Source organism: Marmota monax, unplaced genomic scaffold (genome assembly GCF_021218885.2).
Source record: "Marmota monax isolate L192 unplaced genomic scaffold, Marmota_monax_Labrador192_F-V1.1 WCK01_AAM20220418_F8-fsc00322, whole genome shotgun sequence".
NCBI lineage: Eukaryota > Metazoa > Chordata > Mammalia > Rodentia > Sciuridae > Marmota > Marmota monax.
Genome location: NW_026692168.1, coordinates 82,342 through 99,175, shown reverse-complemented (window position 1 = coordinate 99,175; position 16,834 = coordinate 82,342). Strand labels below are relative to the sequence as shown.

At 33.7% G+C, this 16,834-nt stretch overlaps 1 protein-coding gene and 1 pseudogene across 1 annotated transcript in view; both read left to right on the top strand.

Moving 5' to 3' along the window:
- The window catches only part of Efcab13 (EF-hand calcium binding domain 13), a 44,421-nt gene that overhangs the window by 25,516 nt on the left and 2,071 nt on the right, over positions 1-16,834 (top strand). Inside the window, exons 10-11 of the mRNA XM_046420921.2 lie at positions 1,499-1,642; positions 8,747-8,818. Coding sequence (XP_046276877.1) covers positions 1,499-1,642; positions 8,747-8,818 — 216 coding nt within the window. The remainder of the gene's footprint in view (positions 1-1,498; positions 1,643-8,746; positions 8,819-16,834) is intronic.
- LOC124077096 (alcohol dehydrogenase class-3-like) lies at positions 5,872-6,569 on the top strand (annotated as a pseudogene).

Here is a 16,834-nt window from a genome sequence, read left to right as displayed (position 1 = left end):
TAATGGAGGAAGATTTTTTTTTTTTGGATTTTTTTCCTTTGTTATTTTGTCTAACTTTATCAATAACTACTAGTTGGATGAATACATAATGCTCAGTTTCCCTTCTTGGTTGTGTTTATCCAAAGATTGATATGCTTATTGTATCCTGAGTTCCAAGAAAATCTAATCTGACTATAAAGTGATTTGTTTTCTGGAGTTAGTTAAGGAAAATTTTTTTTTTGTGTGTGTGTGTGTGTATGTTTTAATCAAGGTAAATTAAGGGATGTGTTGTCAGAGGAGTATTTAATTTAGCAGTTGGACACAGCTTTCCATTTAAGTTTTCAGGAAAGCTTTTTAGTGAAAAATTCTTGATTGGTGTGTGCATTTTCTTCTAACCATGTTTATAATTCATTAAAATTTTTTTTTGTAGTTGTATATGGACAGCCTGCTTTTATTTTATTTATTTTTATGTGGTGCTGAGGATTAAACCCAGTGCCTCACATGTGCGAGGAAAGTGCTCTGCCACTGAGCTACAGCCCTAGCATCTCCAATTCATTTTTGATGTTAGAATTGCTAGCATAATATTTACTAATTTCCCTCTATAAATCCCTCTTCAATCACTAGGGATCATAGAAAATTCAACATCTCTCCTGTGACCATTCCTATACCTGCCCACTTCCAATGTGGAAATGATCTTTGAATTTCTGAAACACTTTGAATACATGACATCACACTTGTCACATATTGCCTTGTCCACTGTATGTATTTAGTCTTTCAGATTAAAAAAATAAAATCTCTCTTAAGAAACCATGAAAAAAAAAAGAATTGCTAGCATAATAATATTAAATTTCTGAGAAAAAAGAAACCTTATAGTAGTGGTTAAACTACTGCTAAACTCTTTGTAATATGATAAAACAGCTGAAAAGAAATTTCGCCTCTCTATCATTCTTCTTTTCTAATAAAATTTTCATTTTTAAGCAATTAACAACTCCTTCAGATTGTGTATTAAATGATTTGCTATTGTGGATTATACCATTGGTAAGAAATTGTCTTAATTAAAATTTTTAAGAGTTAAATAGTATAGTGATTAAAAGCAAGCATTGTGGATTAATATTGTTAGATTAGTATTTTGACTCTTCTGCATACTAGCTGTGAGTTGAAGGGGACTTTTTAAGCCTTAGTTTTCATATCTGTAAGTAGAGATAAAAGCCTATTGTGATGATTGAATGAGCTAACTCATAGCTTTTAGTGCAGTTTTTGACACATGATCAATATTCAATAAATACTAGCTATTGTTATTGATATTATATTAATATTTATAATAGCAAAAATTAGAATTTATTCTAGAAATGTGACCAGAATTGGAAAATGCCTACTTATAGGTGAATATTTAGAAAACCTCACGCTTATGTAAGGTTATTTTCCCTATATGGTTACTGTCACAAAATCAGTTTTTTTATCCAGGGAAAGCTGTTGATTCTCGTGGTACAAAAATTTCTTTGTTTATTGTTTTTCACAGCATTCCAGAAAGCCTTGGAGATTTTTTCTAGGATAAAAGATGGTTGGGTTCCTACTGATGAAGTAGTTGCTGTTTTGAGTAGCATGAATATCTTTGTAAACCCTGACACACTGCAGGAAGTGATCAAATATTCCTATACTGACCGTGAGTTACTTGAATTTTAGATACTAATTTTGTGATTTATCTTTTGTTTCTGTGTTTTCATTCTTGATTCTTAACCTTCTGCCACTGCCACTGCTTACTGGTGTCTATAATAAAAGATAGTCTTGAAAACTTAAACAAAATGTTTTATTTTTGATATGTTTGGTCTAAGAGTAAAATGGATTTAAAAATTTTTATAACATCATCTCGCTTTTCAATAGTTATTTCTTATTTTTTTAGAGAGGTAGTTTCTTGTAGTATCAAGAGTATTGGCACTACAAGACCTAAATTTCTTGAATTCTCAATTTTATTATGTAGTTTGGATTAATTGCTATGCTGTTCAATTACTGTTTGCACAATGTAGATTACTTTAAAATATTATAAATGTTTAGCAGATGTTTTATATTAAATATATTTGTCCAAGGGTTATTCTCTAATAAACAGACTAGTGATTGATTAACTGATTTAATTCATTCATTTAATGAGTCAGATAATCGCTAATTTGATATCTATTGTACTTGGACCTGTGCTAGGTGATACAAAGTAGAATAGAACACAGTTCTTGTTCTAAGGGAGCTCACATTCTAGTGTGAAAGAGTCAAGTAATGCTCTGTGACAAGTACTATAATAGAATGTACATAGGCTGCTAATACATATTGGAAGCCCCAGGGAAAGATTATTAGAGGAGATAATGTCTGAGCTAAATCTTGAAGAATTAATAGGGATTAATTGGTTAACAGAAGTGGTAAAGGGTGAGAAAAACATTTTAGATTGAGAGAACAGTTTATATAAATATGACAGAAAAATAATCAGACATGGCATCCTTTTCAATGAGTTTCACTGGTTTTGTATATTAGTGGTGGCTTTGTAGTAGGTGTTTGGCTGCTGATATGTGGTCTGGAGGTAGAACCAGGTGTCATAGAGTTCGGTTAGGTTGTTATTGGGCTCTGGAGTCGTAGATATGAGTGGAGGAATATATAGGAGGTAACATTAGTAGAGGGATATATTGAAATATGAAAATATGTATAAAATAGAGATTTTAAGTACTAATAAGCCATATTATTAAACATTCTTTAGGATATACCCTACCAGGAGCAAGAGAAATCATACATGAAACTGTTGCAACACTTTGCTTTTTGGCTTATGAAATTCTAGTCTGGGTCTCCAGATCTCCTACTTTATTTGGGGAAATAGGCTGGACAAATGATAATATTTTCATAGGATTATTGTAGGAATTAAATATGAACAAGTATCACAGTGCTTGGCACTGTGAACAAGCTCAAGGAAGGTGAAGCAAAAACCTAAGAGTCATCTTTGACAACTTCATTGCTTTCTCATTCTCAAGCAATCATTATAAAGTTCTCTTATGCATGTATGTGTGTATGTATATATTTTTGTGGTACTGGGGCTATTACCCAGGAACACTCTACCACTGAGCTATAGTCCCAGCCTTTTTTATGTTTTATTTTTAGATACGGTCTTGCTCAGTTGCCCAGGCTGGCTTTGAATTTGTAGTCCCCTGCCTCAGACTTCGGAGTTACTGGGTTTGATTACAGGCTTGCATCACTGTGCCTGGAAAAGTTGACTTATTTTAAACTCCTAGATATCTATTAAATCATTCTATTTCTCCATTTTGATTCAAGTTACTATAAACTTTTCTTAGGACAATTGCAGTTCATCCTTGCAAATCTACTCATATCCACATTTATCCTTTTTATGCTGCAAATAAAATGATGTTTTCAAAGCACAGATATGACCTTGTTATTCTCCTTGCATAAAATCCAATAATAGCTCTTGGACAAGAGCTGTTTAGGGTGGCTTTAAGGTAATGTATGTATAAGGCCTTGCATGGTCTGACCTTTACCCAGATCTTCAGCTTTACCTCAGACCTATTCTCCCTTGCTCTGTGCCTTTTTAGAGCTTCAACTATATACATCAAGCCCCTTCCTTTCATATACCCATTGCATATATTATTTTTTCATCCTTGAACATTTCTCTTTTACTTAATTCCTACTTATACTTTAGTCATTTCCTACTTACACTTTAGATCGAAATTTAACCATCTATTCTTCAAGGATTTTCTTATTCACTTATCTCATGTTATAAACTCTCATAGTACTAATTACAGTTGCAAATTATATTTTTAATTTTTTTAACATTTGTATCTTAAATGAAACTAAACACCAAATGGACAGATAACATGTCCACTTTTGCTTAACATTATATTCTCAGTACCTAGAAAAATGCTTTTAGTACATATTAATTGCTCAACAAATACTTGTTAAATTAATTAATAATTCTGACCCCTTATTTCATCATTTCCAATTAGAAAGAATAATATGTCCTTCCTTTTGTTATATTTATAAGTTGGCTGCAATTCTCATAAGGAAGGTACTTGTCTTTTAGTTATGAAAATCATCTTAATAGGAATGTTTGATTATGGGAACTAAAATCTACTGGAAACACCTAGACTGAGCAAAAAGGTAAGGTGAAATACTCTACAAATGAAAACAATAGGAATTTAGTATATAATAGAAGCTTAGTAGTGCAGGAAGATTGATAGAACCTAAAAGTGGGTGGCTGAGTAGGGGTGGTAGAGAGAAGCCATAAAACTTTAGGGCTATAGTATATACTTGCTTATCATGCTCCTTAATTTTAAATTATCAGTAAAAGTTTTAGTCTTGTATTAGTGTTGTTGATAGGGGAATTTAAAGGGAGAAAGACCTGTAGATTCTATTTTGGGTTTCTTTGAGATAGAGAAAGGTTAGTACCTATAGAAGGTGATAATGTGATATCAAGAATCGATGGGAGCATGCCTGTAATCCCAGGGGCTTGGGAGGCTGAGGCAGAAGGAGTGCTAGTTCAAGGCCAGCCTCAGCAATTTAACAAAGTCTTATGCAACTTAGCAAGACTCTGTCTCTAAATAAAATATAAAAAAGGGCTGGGGATGTGGCTCAGCAGTTAAGTGCCACTGGGTTCAATCCCTAGTACAAAGAAGAAGAAGAAGGAAGAGGAAGAGGAGGAGGGAAGGGGAAGGAGGAGGAGGAGGAGGCCGGGGAGGAATCTATGGGAAATGTTATAGCAGCACAAGTCATAATAACCAAACTATGTAATGAGCCTTGGTGTTCATCAATGGATGAATGGATAAAGAAAATGTGGTACATATACACAGTGGAGTTTTTATTCAGCCATAAGGAAGAATGAAATTATGACATTTGCAGGAAAATGGATTGATAATAATATATTAAGTAAAATAAGGCAGACTCAGAAAGCTAAGGATAGGATTTTTTTTTCTCACATGGAAGCTAGAGAGGAAAAAGTAAGAGACAGGTGTGTGTGTGTGTGTGTGTGTGTGTGTATCACATGAAAATTGAAGGGATATCAGTAGAATAGGGGAAAGGAACTGGAAGGGGAAATAATGGGAACCAATATTAGCCAAGTTATATAAGTTGTATTATGTACACATATGAATAGTAACAATGAATCCCACCATAATGTGCAACCATAACACACCAATAAAAATATGGGAAAAGAATCTATGGGAATAGAAAATAAAACAAAAATCAATTGAAGGAGTATAAGTTACTCAGGTATCTTTAAATTTTGGACAGGTATTGATTTATGTTAGTATATGGTCTGGGGTCTGAGCTGTATTGGTTTAATAGTAAAGGAAATAATGAATTTTGGATGCTGAAAGATTTGGGTCACCCCTGTAAGATACAGGTGAATTTTTTTTTTTACCATACGATTTATTTTTATTTTTTTAGTCATACATGACAGCAGAATGTATTTTGACATATAAAACATACATGGAAAATACAGGTGAATTTTGAAGTAAAGAATAATATAATTGAGTTACCTTTCTAAAAGGAAACAGCATTATAGATACTGTTTTAACACCTTGTTTTTGCATTTGGTTTATTTTTGGAGTAATGATGACAGGCAGATAAAATGTTCATTTTTATGAATTTTCTTAATGAAGAGGAAGGAATTGTGCTTTTGGAATTTTCAGAAAAATGCAAGAAGAGGTGGACATGGTGAATTAGGTTATTGAGTTCAAGGCTGCAGTTGCCTGGGAGGCTGAAAAACCTCTGTCTATAGAGGAGGTAGAAGTAGCACCTGCAAAGTCTCATGAAGTTTGAATTAAAATCATTGCCACTGCACTTTGCCACACTGATGCTTATACTCTGTGTGAAGCTGATCCTGAGGGTGTTTTCCAGTGATCTTGGGACATGAAGGTCTGGAATTGTGGAAAGTGTTGGTGAAGGAGTTACTAAGCTGAAAGCAGGTGATACCGTCGTTCCACCTTACATCCTACAGTGTGGAGAAAATTTTGTCTAAATCTGAAAACAAACCTTTGCCAGAAGATAGGTGGAGCCTGGCTCTACTTTTGTGGTCTTTGGTCTAGGAGGAGTTGGCTTGGCAGCTATCATGGGCTGTAAAGTTGCTGGTGCCTCATAGATTATTGGTGTGGATATCAATAAAGGTAAATTTGCAAAGGCCAAAGAATTTGGAGCCTTTAAATGTATTAATCCCCAAGACTTCAGTAAACCCATCCAGGAAGTGCTCATTGAGATGACTGATGGAGGAGTTGGACTATTCCTTTGAGTGTATTGGTAATGTGAAGGTCATGAGAGCAGCACCTGAGGCATGCCACAGTCTGTGGGTCAGCATGGTGGTTGGAGTAGCTGCTTCAGGGGAAGAAATTGCCACTCGTTCATTCCAGCTGGTGACAGGTCGTACATGGAAAGGCACTGTCTTTGGAGGATGGAAGAGTGTAGGAAGTATCCATAAGTTGGTGTCTGAACATATATCCAAAAAGATAAAAATTGATGAATTTGTGACTGGCAGCACGTCCTTGAATCAAATTAATGAAGTTTTTGAACTTATGCATTCAGGGAAGGGCATTTGAACTGTTGTAAAGTTTTAAATTCAAGAGAGCAAAATGTATTTATCCACACTCCTAAGTCTTGTGATCTGATGGAAACAGCTGGACAGATATGGAGGTCTTCCAGCTGATAGCCTGTTGGATCTTCAGTGACTACGATAGTCAACAGTGTTAATCTGTGTGATTCATAAGTCTCTGCAATCAAGGACAAGGCTAACACAGTCACAGATCTGTTTTCTGGACTCTCCTTCACATAAGTAATTACAGCTCATGAACAAATATTACAACATAATAAAAGTAATTTCCAAAAAAAGAGAAATAGCAAAAAGAAAATGGAAAATCAGTTGATGGCAGTTCTTGAAGTGTCAGTTATTTTGGTTTCTGAAATAGAGTATTGGTATAACAGTTTTTTTTCCTCTTAGGGAAATTAGTGATCTGGAAATGGAACTGGGTGAAAAGTGTGACTAACACAATTTTTGCTAGAGGAGGTTTGTTGATATTGTGGAGTTATCTGAGGATTACTGAAATGCAGTGTTAATGGTTACTCAGCACCTTCAGAGTAATGTTAACTTATATATGACCTTAATGATTACAGTCATTTTTTTCTCTCATTAGATAGTTGTATTTTCCAGGATGAATTTCTTCCAGAAGTACATATATGAGTAGGAGGCTGATCTGAACTTCCCTTATGAAATAAATGAACTTTATTGATTAACTTAGTCACAAACAGGAATTATTCTTTATGGTTGTGGTGAGCCAGGTAGGGGCCTAAATAGTCATTTCAGATTCTAGAATGTTTCTCTGGCCACCAGGGACTATTTAAATAGATAGTTTTTTTTTTTTTTAATAGGTATCTATTATTACACAGAAGCAAGGAGTAAATATTGAGCAAGAGCTAGTGAATCTATAGAAATTGTTGGCTATCACATTCTCATTAGTTGCTGCTGGACAGATAAGGAGTTTTATAAATGGAGAGCAGATAAAGATAATATGGTCATCATTATTAATATACATATGATCCAACAGAAGAGTTTTGAGTGGTAAAATTTAAGTGTTTTGAGGGATAAAGCCTTGACTTAAGACTTAACCTAAGAACAAATGGTGGCATCACTCAATTTACAGCAGGGAATTTCCTGGGTAGATGACGGGATATGGTAGAGAACCATAATCAAGAACAGAATGAAGTAAAATACTAAGGAAGTGAGTAACTAGAATGTAGGCGGCAATTCCTGATCAGAAGGTGATTTAACATCAATTTGGTCTAACATTTCTTTGATTGGTTCAAATATATACTTGCTTTGCAGTAATTTGAAGGCCTGTACTTGACATACATAGCTTTATCAATTTTCAGAGAATCAGAGTGAATCAAGCTTATTCAACATTAAACTATATTGCACCTAATTTAATTCTTCTTAGATTCAGAAGTCTCTTAAAAACCACTTCTCTCAGTGTGCTCACTAACACATATTATTGAACAGTGGACTAAAGAACAAATTCAGTATTATTATAGGTAATAATACTGAATTATTTCTGGGCCTTTTCACCTTGGACGACAAGGGAAACCAATACTTGGGTGAAAAAATTTTTATACTACCTCTGTGCACGATTGGAATGACATTATTTAATCACTGCATCTGAGCTTGTTCTTGGTCATGCATTGCCTGAGAAGAAAAATGGCTTTAGACAGGGGTGGTGGCAAGGATGGGTAGGAAGTTAAAGTACATAGAAGGTGCTAAATATGAGTAAATAGAAGGTACTAAATAAATGGTTATTTGCTATTTATTTAGCATTATCTATAGCCTCCAGTGTATTTTATTTGTTTGAAAATAATTTCGAAATGATAGGAATTAGGTACTTTATTAGGCATTGGGGAAACAGAAGTAAAGGACACATTCTCTATTTTTGAAGCGCTCACAATTTAGAAATTAAGACAAAAGAATAAATAAATACTACCTGTAGTAAATGCTCAAAAATGTAAAATGAATAAAATGTTATATAGACTATCTAGAAAAGAAGCTTAAAATTCTACTATTTCAATGAAAAACTCTTATTAAGAAGCAAAACTATAATCTTAATTTTATATTTCACTTCACTTATTCATAATTTCAAACATTCAAAACTCATAATAGCTGGTTCTCTGTTCCCACTTCCCATATAGTGAAAACTATATCTGTGTCAGAAGTAAATACAGTATTTGAACTTATTTATTTCTATTACAGGTAACCAGATGGTGGATATTGGTGATATTGTATTTGCTTTGAATGAACTACAGCAACCGTATGAAGATGTTTGTAAGGGACCTCTTGTTGCTATAGCAAGTTTTGTTGTAAATATAGTGTATTTAAATTAAATCCTAATTTATAAGTTTTACAAAGGATTTTGAGAGTCTTTGTTGAACCCTCTAAATCAGGGATGATAAAAAGTTAGATATAATGTTCTTACATATACCTTGTTAATGTTGATTATGTAATACGACTATCATAATTTTTCTTTTATCTTACACTTAATACATTGCAACATCAAATTTAAAACAAGATTGTAATATTAAATATATGTGCCAGCCATATGCTGGTAATCCTAGTGACTCGGGAAGCTGAGGCAGTAGGATCACAAGTTTGAGACTAGCCTCAGCAACTCAGTGAGGTCTTCTGCTGACCCTGTGTCAAAATAAAAAATAAAAAAGGGATGGAGATATAGTACAGTGGTAAAACACCCTGGGTTCACTCTCTAGTATTTAAAAAAAGGATAATATTTAATTTATAATTTGTAAGGGATTCTGACATCCTGACATTGATCCTTCTATCAGTATTTAATTTTTCTTAATTAAGTATATTGTTTTTGATTTCTTCTTATTGCATATCATATTACTCACTATCTATTCTCTCATTTATCTAAATTTCATTTGGTTAAAATTACCCTATTCCCATAATTTTAAGAATTATGAAGATTTATGAAGCTTATTACATAAAAAGTAGCTTCTAGCCTTAGTCCTTCCCCAGCTTTTCTGGAGGTGATCATTTTAAATGTTTTATCTGATTTCTTGGTATTTATATTAATAACATGTTTACTTTGCTACTTAATGATTTTTTAAATAAAAAATTTGATATGATAATTATATATATTTATGGACACAGTGTGATGATTATATATATATATATATATATATAACGATCAAGTCAGGTAATTAAGTTTTCAATCTTCCTAACACTTATGATTTCTTTGTTTTGGCAACCTCCAAGAACTTAAATGTTATTTTTTAGAATTTTGAGCAGGCATAGTAAACTTCCTACTTAAAAGAATAAGGATTTAGCTCTGTTTCATTTTTCTGTGTCCCCAACATACTCAATTTCCCCATATTTATCCACCCATCCAATATATTTATTTATATATATGTATACATATATATAAATTTATTTAATTTTAAATTCAGAATTTATATTAACAAATCTATATAAACACTATTCACACCTGACCCATATAGTATCATATCATTACTTTGTTCTTCTGTGCAACATTTGTTCCTTCTTTAATAGTTGTCATTTATATATTTGGTTGGTTTTTTAAAAGTGTATTTATTATTGACTTGACCCCAAACGTTGCCAGATGAGTTAAAAATCCTCTTCATAATTTTGACTGCACCTGGTTTTCTATCAGTTTTGTGCTCTTGAAAAAATTTTCCTTAGAGTACTCTGAAAGGTGTAGAGACCAACAAATAGCATATTGGAAAACTGAAATGGATTTTTTTGATCTCTACATCTTGTGTACAACTCTCATCCTGGGGTCTCCTTTACTCACATTTTGGAGACTCTTTTTACTTCTGTATCAGATTCTTTTCTCACATTTGTCTGATAGTTTGGCATGGGATTTTAGATTGGAAATAGTTTTTTTTCTACGAAGCTTGGATTTTCTGGTTTCCTTTTTTCTTTTTCTTTCTTCTTCCCTCAGTCCCCACCCCCCTCACTTTCTTCCTTTCCTCCTTTTATTAGTACTGGAAATTAAACCCAGGGCACTTTACTACTGAGCTACATCTCTAGTCCCTTTTTTTTTTTTTTTTTTGAGACAGGGTCTTGCTAAATTGCTGAGGCTGTCCTTAAACTTGTGATTCTCTTGCCTCAGCTACTCAGGAGCTGGAATTATAGGCGTGGACCACCATACCCAGTGGATTTTCTAGATTTCCATGTTGCTGTTGAAATCTTAAATTCATCTAATTCTTGACCCTTCTGTTGTACCTGATTTTTCTCTTTCAAGTTTATGGAATATTTTCTTTTCATTAATTGTACTAAATTTTTAGTAATGCGTACCTTGAAATATGTTTCCTTGTAACTGTGTGCTGTGTATGTGTTCTTTGATTCTGGAAAATAAAAAATGTCATTTAGTTTTGTCTATTATTTTTTTCTTTTTGGATCTCTTGGTATTTTTATGTTTGACTGCCAGTACCAGTTCTCCATTTCTTTTTTAAGTCATTTTCTTCTTTATTTCGGCTTATTTTCTTTTTTGTTTACATTCCTTGGGATCAGAGGTGGTGCTTACATGTAGAGAAAACAGCATACTCAAAGATTCGAAGTATGAACCAGGCTTAGTCTCAGCGACTCAGGAGGCTGAGGGAGGAGGAACACAAAAGTACTAGGCCAGCCTCAGCAACTAAGCCATGCCTTAAGCAATTTAGTGACTCCCTGACTCAAAATAAAAAATAAAAAAGGGCTGGTAATGTGGCTAAGTGGTAAAGTACCTCTGGGTTAAATCCCCAGTATCAAAAAAGAAAAAAAAAAAGGTTTAGAGTATGATTATGAGATTGTGACCAAGAGCCAGTAGCTCAAGGTGGACAATCCTGCAAAGTAAAACTTATTTTCTCCATTTTTATGGAGTTAGACATCAAAATGAGCATTCTTTATAAAAATCAAACAAAAAGTATACAACAGAGCTGGGATTTACACTGTTATCTGTTATTGTGCATGGTCATAAAAAGTGAACATATAGTTTATCTTTTATATAAGTTTTTTTAATATGAAAAGAGGCACTATTAATTCTTATCCCAGACAATAAGTCGAGACTCTTTCGGGTTCTCCATTTTTCTAAAAATATTTTTTAGTTATAGACGGATGCAATATTTTTATTTTGTTTATTCATTTTTATGTGGTGCTGAGGATTGAACCCAGTGCCTCACATGTGCGAGGCAAGCGCTCTGCCACTGAGCCACAACCCCAGCCCCTGGTTCTCCATTTTTAAAAAACTTTTCTTTTTGTTGTTCCTTATTGTTTTCTTTCCTTTAACTTTTTATTCTGCTTTCTGGGAGATTTCCTTAATTTATCTTCTAGGAACTTTTTGGTTTATTTAATCCCATTTGTCTATTTTTACTTTTATTGTCTGTCCATTGGGTTCATATCCAAAAAACGAATTGCTCATACCATTGAAATGGAGCTTTTCTCTTGTTTTCTTCTAGTAGTCTTATAATTTCAGGTCTTCTATTTAAATCATTAATTCATTTGAGTTAATTTTTGTATATGATATAAGCATCTAATTTAATTATTTTTCATGTGAATATTCAGTTGTCTTAACATCATTTATTGAATACATTGTCTCCCATTGAATGTTCTTGATACATTTATTGAGGATCAATTGACCATAATTGTATGGATTTATTTTGGACTTTGTATTCTGCTCCATTGTTCTATATGTCTGTTTTTATGCCAATACTATACTGTATTTATTACTATAGTTTTGTAGTACAGTTGAAATAAGTGTGATGCTTCCAGTTGTATTATTTCTTGCTCAAGATTGCTTTGACTAGTCAGGGTTTTTTTTTGTAATTCTATACAAATTTTAAGATCACTTTTTATATAGGTCTATGAAAATGTTATTGGAATTTTGAAAGGATTATATTGAATTTGTAACTGTCTTGAGATAGAATGGCCTTTTTAACAATATTAATTCTTGAACATGGGATATTCTTTTATTTATTTTTGTCTTCTGATAACTCTTTCATCAGGGTTTTGTAGTTTTTAGTGCACAAGTCTTTTACCACCTTAGTTAAATTGATTCCTAAGTAGTTTTTATTTTTGTGGCTATTGTAAATGAGATTGTTTTCCTGATTTGTTAAGATAGTTTGTTGTTAGTGTATAAAAATGCTATTGATTTTCTTTTAAAATTCTTTAAAATTTTATCATGCCTCAATTTACCTTTTTTAAAATTATATTTTATCTTTTGATTAGCATGTAATAATTGTAAATACTGATGGGGTATGGTGTGATATTTAAACACATGCATTAATTGTGGACCAATCAAGATAATTAGCATTTCCCTTTCCTTATCATTTCATGTTTGGAGTCTTTAAGTACCTCTCTGTACATGTAAAATATACAGTAGGTTATTGTGAAATGTAGTCATTCCATTGTGCTAGAGAACACCAGAATTCTTTCCTTTTGTGTTCTGATATTCATTATCCAACTTCTCTTAATGCTCTCTTTTCCCTACCCTCCCCAGCTTCTATTAATCACTAGCCTACATTTAGATCAATTATTTGTAGTTTCCATATATGAGAGAGAACATGCAGTATTTGTTTTTCTGCCTCTGATTTATTTTTAATTAACATAAGGTGCTCTAGTTTCATCCATTTTTCTGGAAGTGAGATTCTTCTTTGTTGATAAATAATATTCCATTGTGTAAATGTAACATATTTCTTTACCCATTCATCCACTGATGGAAACATAGGTTGATTTTAGATCTTACTCATTGTGAAGAATGTCACAATAAACATGTGAATGCAGGTATGCTGATTTCATTTCCTTTACATGTATGCCCAGAAGTGGGGTAGCTGGATCATATGGTAATTCTACTTTTTTTTGAGGAGCCTCCATACTGTTATCCACAATGGTTGTACTAATTTAAATTCTTACCAACACTGTATCAGAATTTCCTTTTCTTCACATGCTTATCAGCATTTGTCATTTTTTGCCTTTTTGATATTTATTTTTCATGAGAGTATTCGGTTGTCTTAACATCTGAGATATAACTGGGGTGAGGTTATATATCATTGGGTTTTGATTTTCATTTTTCTAATCATTAATGATATTGAGCATTTAAAAATTTTTTTTGGTTGTTGATGGGCCTTTATTTTATTTTATGTATATGTGGTGCTGAGAATTGAATCCAATGCTTCACACAGGCTAGGCAAGCACTCTACCACTGAGTCACAACCCCAGCCTGATATTGAACATTTTTGTTACACCTGTTGACCATTTGTATATAAAATGTTGAATTTTATCAAATAGTTTTTGTGTACTTATTAAAATTACCACATGATTTTGTCCTTCATTCTGTTAATGTAATTTATCATATTTGTAGATTTCCGTATGTTGAACCATCATTGAATCACATGGATAAATTCCACTTGATCATTGTGAATTATCCTTTTAATGTACTGTTGAATGTGGTTTGCTAGTATTGAGAATTTTTGCATCTATATTCAATAGTGATATTGTCCCTTGAGAAAGATTGGTGTTCTTTAAATGTTTGGTAGTACTTAGCAGTGAAGCCTTGGTCTTGAGCTTTTCTTTGATGGCAGACTTTTATTATTATTATTATTTTATATTTTTTTTTAGTTCTCGGTGGACACAACATCTTTATTTCATTTTTTTTTAATGTGGTGCTCAGAATCGAACCCGGCACCCCGCACATGCCAGGTGAGCGCGCTACCACTTGAGCCACATCCCCAGCCCCATACTTTTATTATTGATACAATGATCATCTTTGTTATTGGTCTGTTTAGATTTTCTATTTCTTAATGATTTAATTGGCAGGTTGTATGTTTCTAGAATCTATCCATTTCTTATAGGTTATCCAGTTTGTTGTAGTATGATTATTCATGGTAATCTTTTATGATCATTTATATCTCTGGTTTTTGATTTTGAGTCCCCTATTTTTCTTTGTCTAGCTAGAGGTTTGTTGATTTTTTCTTATCATTTGAAAAAACCAACTCTCAGTTTTACTGTTTTCATACAGACTTCATTTTATTTATTCTACTCTGATCTTTATGATTTTCTTCTTGTAATAACTTTGCGCTTAGTTTATGCTTGTTTTTCTAGATCTTTGAGGTGTAACATTTGGTATTTATTTGGGACCTTTCTTTCTTTCTTTCTTCTTCTTTTTTTTTATAAGTCCAATGGCACGTTTAGGTCTTGCTAGCTGGGCATGTATTTGTTGTAAAACTTGAAAACCAGTATCAGCGTACCCTGGTTCTGAAATATTAACTGGCAATAAGACAAAAGAGGGCTTATGAAGTATCAGCATTCCTTTCCCTCTATTATATCTGGTGATGCAATTAGATTACATTTGTTACATGTTACAATATATCTATCATCTACCCATTTAACTTTCACATTTCCAATAATTAAGACATAAGGAGATTGAACACAGGCTCATAAGCCATAGCAAGAATCTTCCTTACAGTTATTGCCAACAAATTCTGGTAAAGGCTTGTCTGTAAAATGTAAAAATTCTGAGGCAGCAATTAAGCACCAAACATCCTTTTGAATACCACCTTCACTGTAGGTCAAAATATTGCTAACAAATCCTGCAGGTGTCATAGCAGAACTTTTTCATAATTGTCTTTTATCAATTTTTGGAGACCAATCTAAAATATACCCACTATCTTTAGACACCTTATGTTATACTGGAAAGGTATTTACACAATCTTTCCATCTAGGAAAGGTGCCAATTTCTATTGCAGAACTGTTAGGACCGACAATGAGGTATTTGTGGAGGTTCTGCAGAAATGACTGGTTTGTTATGAGAAAGTCCCATTTTAATAACTGATCTAGTATAAGGTTTTAAGTCTCCAGTAATAGTATGATTAATCAGTCTAGGTCTCCCAATTGCTATCTTTTCCTCAAATGATACTCTTAGACAGTCATCATGTTTATTGTGGGACCAAAACAAAGGTAATTGGGCACCATAGCCAGAATAATTAAATTCAGTCACATAATTGGGAGAAATATGAGTGTCTGTAAATCCTCCCATCATAAATGGGTCATTAGTAAACACTGGGATGGATTCTCCAGTCCACACAGCTGGGTGTACTAGTGGTGGATCTGGAAAACAGGTCCAATAAGTGTCTGCTTGACTCCCTTTTACCTGACAGCTGAGTAAATGCTATTACTGCAGCAAACAACATCATTGGAGTCTTATTTCTCCCTAGGAGCTGAATCATTCGCGAATCGTGTGTTGTCAGCTTCTTCAGGTCTTCCCACGAGATCAGCTTTTCCGCTGGGTCTTGCTGGGTCATTTTCTTCCTTTTTTGAAATCGCTTCCTTTTGAGGGAAGGGTTCACCGGGTCAATCTTCAGTCGTGTGAATCTTGGTTCTATTTCCTCCATGTCTCATTGCACTTTCAGGCACCCAAATAGGACGAAAAGCACCTTCTGAGGCTGCTGATGAAGTGTTTGTTTTAAAGCCCAGCAAGTATAAAACCTTGTAGGTGAGTCGGGCGAATATCCAAGCAGAGGGGAATAATGAATTCTGAAATTGTCCCTTTTTTCTTATGGGGCCTGAGAACGTCCTGACAGAGTTTATTTGCATTTTCCATGGCTAGCTGCTTAACAATAAACTCACAAGCACCCGGATCCCCTATTGATCTTTGGTCGTTTGATACAGGCGCTGCACAAAATCGGCATATAGCTCCTCTTATCTTAGTCAAAACTAAACTAAACTGGTTCTGGGAGGCAATTTGTTGCCACGTGAGTTTAGCGCATGCGGTTATCTTATCATAAACTGCAAATTCATAATTCAACTGTCTTTCCAAGTCCTGAAATTAGCCCGTCCCCATAAGCATCTCTAAGGGGGTCTCAATATTTTGCCTTCCGTTTCTCTCTGCCTGCTCTGTACAAAAATCCATCCAATATGATTTCCAAAGGAGGAAATCTCCACTGCTCAAGCAAGATCCAGCGATAGATACCCAATCCCTTGGTGGGAGGGGCTGATGACAAACTGACTGGAGCAAGCTTTGTACAAATGGCGAATTAGGGCTGTAAACATCACAAGGGTATTGTAACTCTTTTATAGTTTTAAAAGGATTTATAGCATATATGTGGACACGCTAATCTTGCACGTTAACCTGTTCAAAAACTGGGAAAAACTGAAACCCGTTAATGTATTCCCCCACCTCCTGCACTCTCCTGAACCCATGTTCAAAGTACCTACTAAAATTTGTTCTCCCAACTGGATGTGGCCCAATTGAATAGCTGGCACTGGTCCTGCTAGACATAATCTATTAAAATTTCCTGATAATTCCTGAATTTCATCGTCTGATTGCTT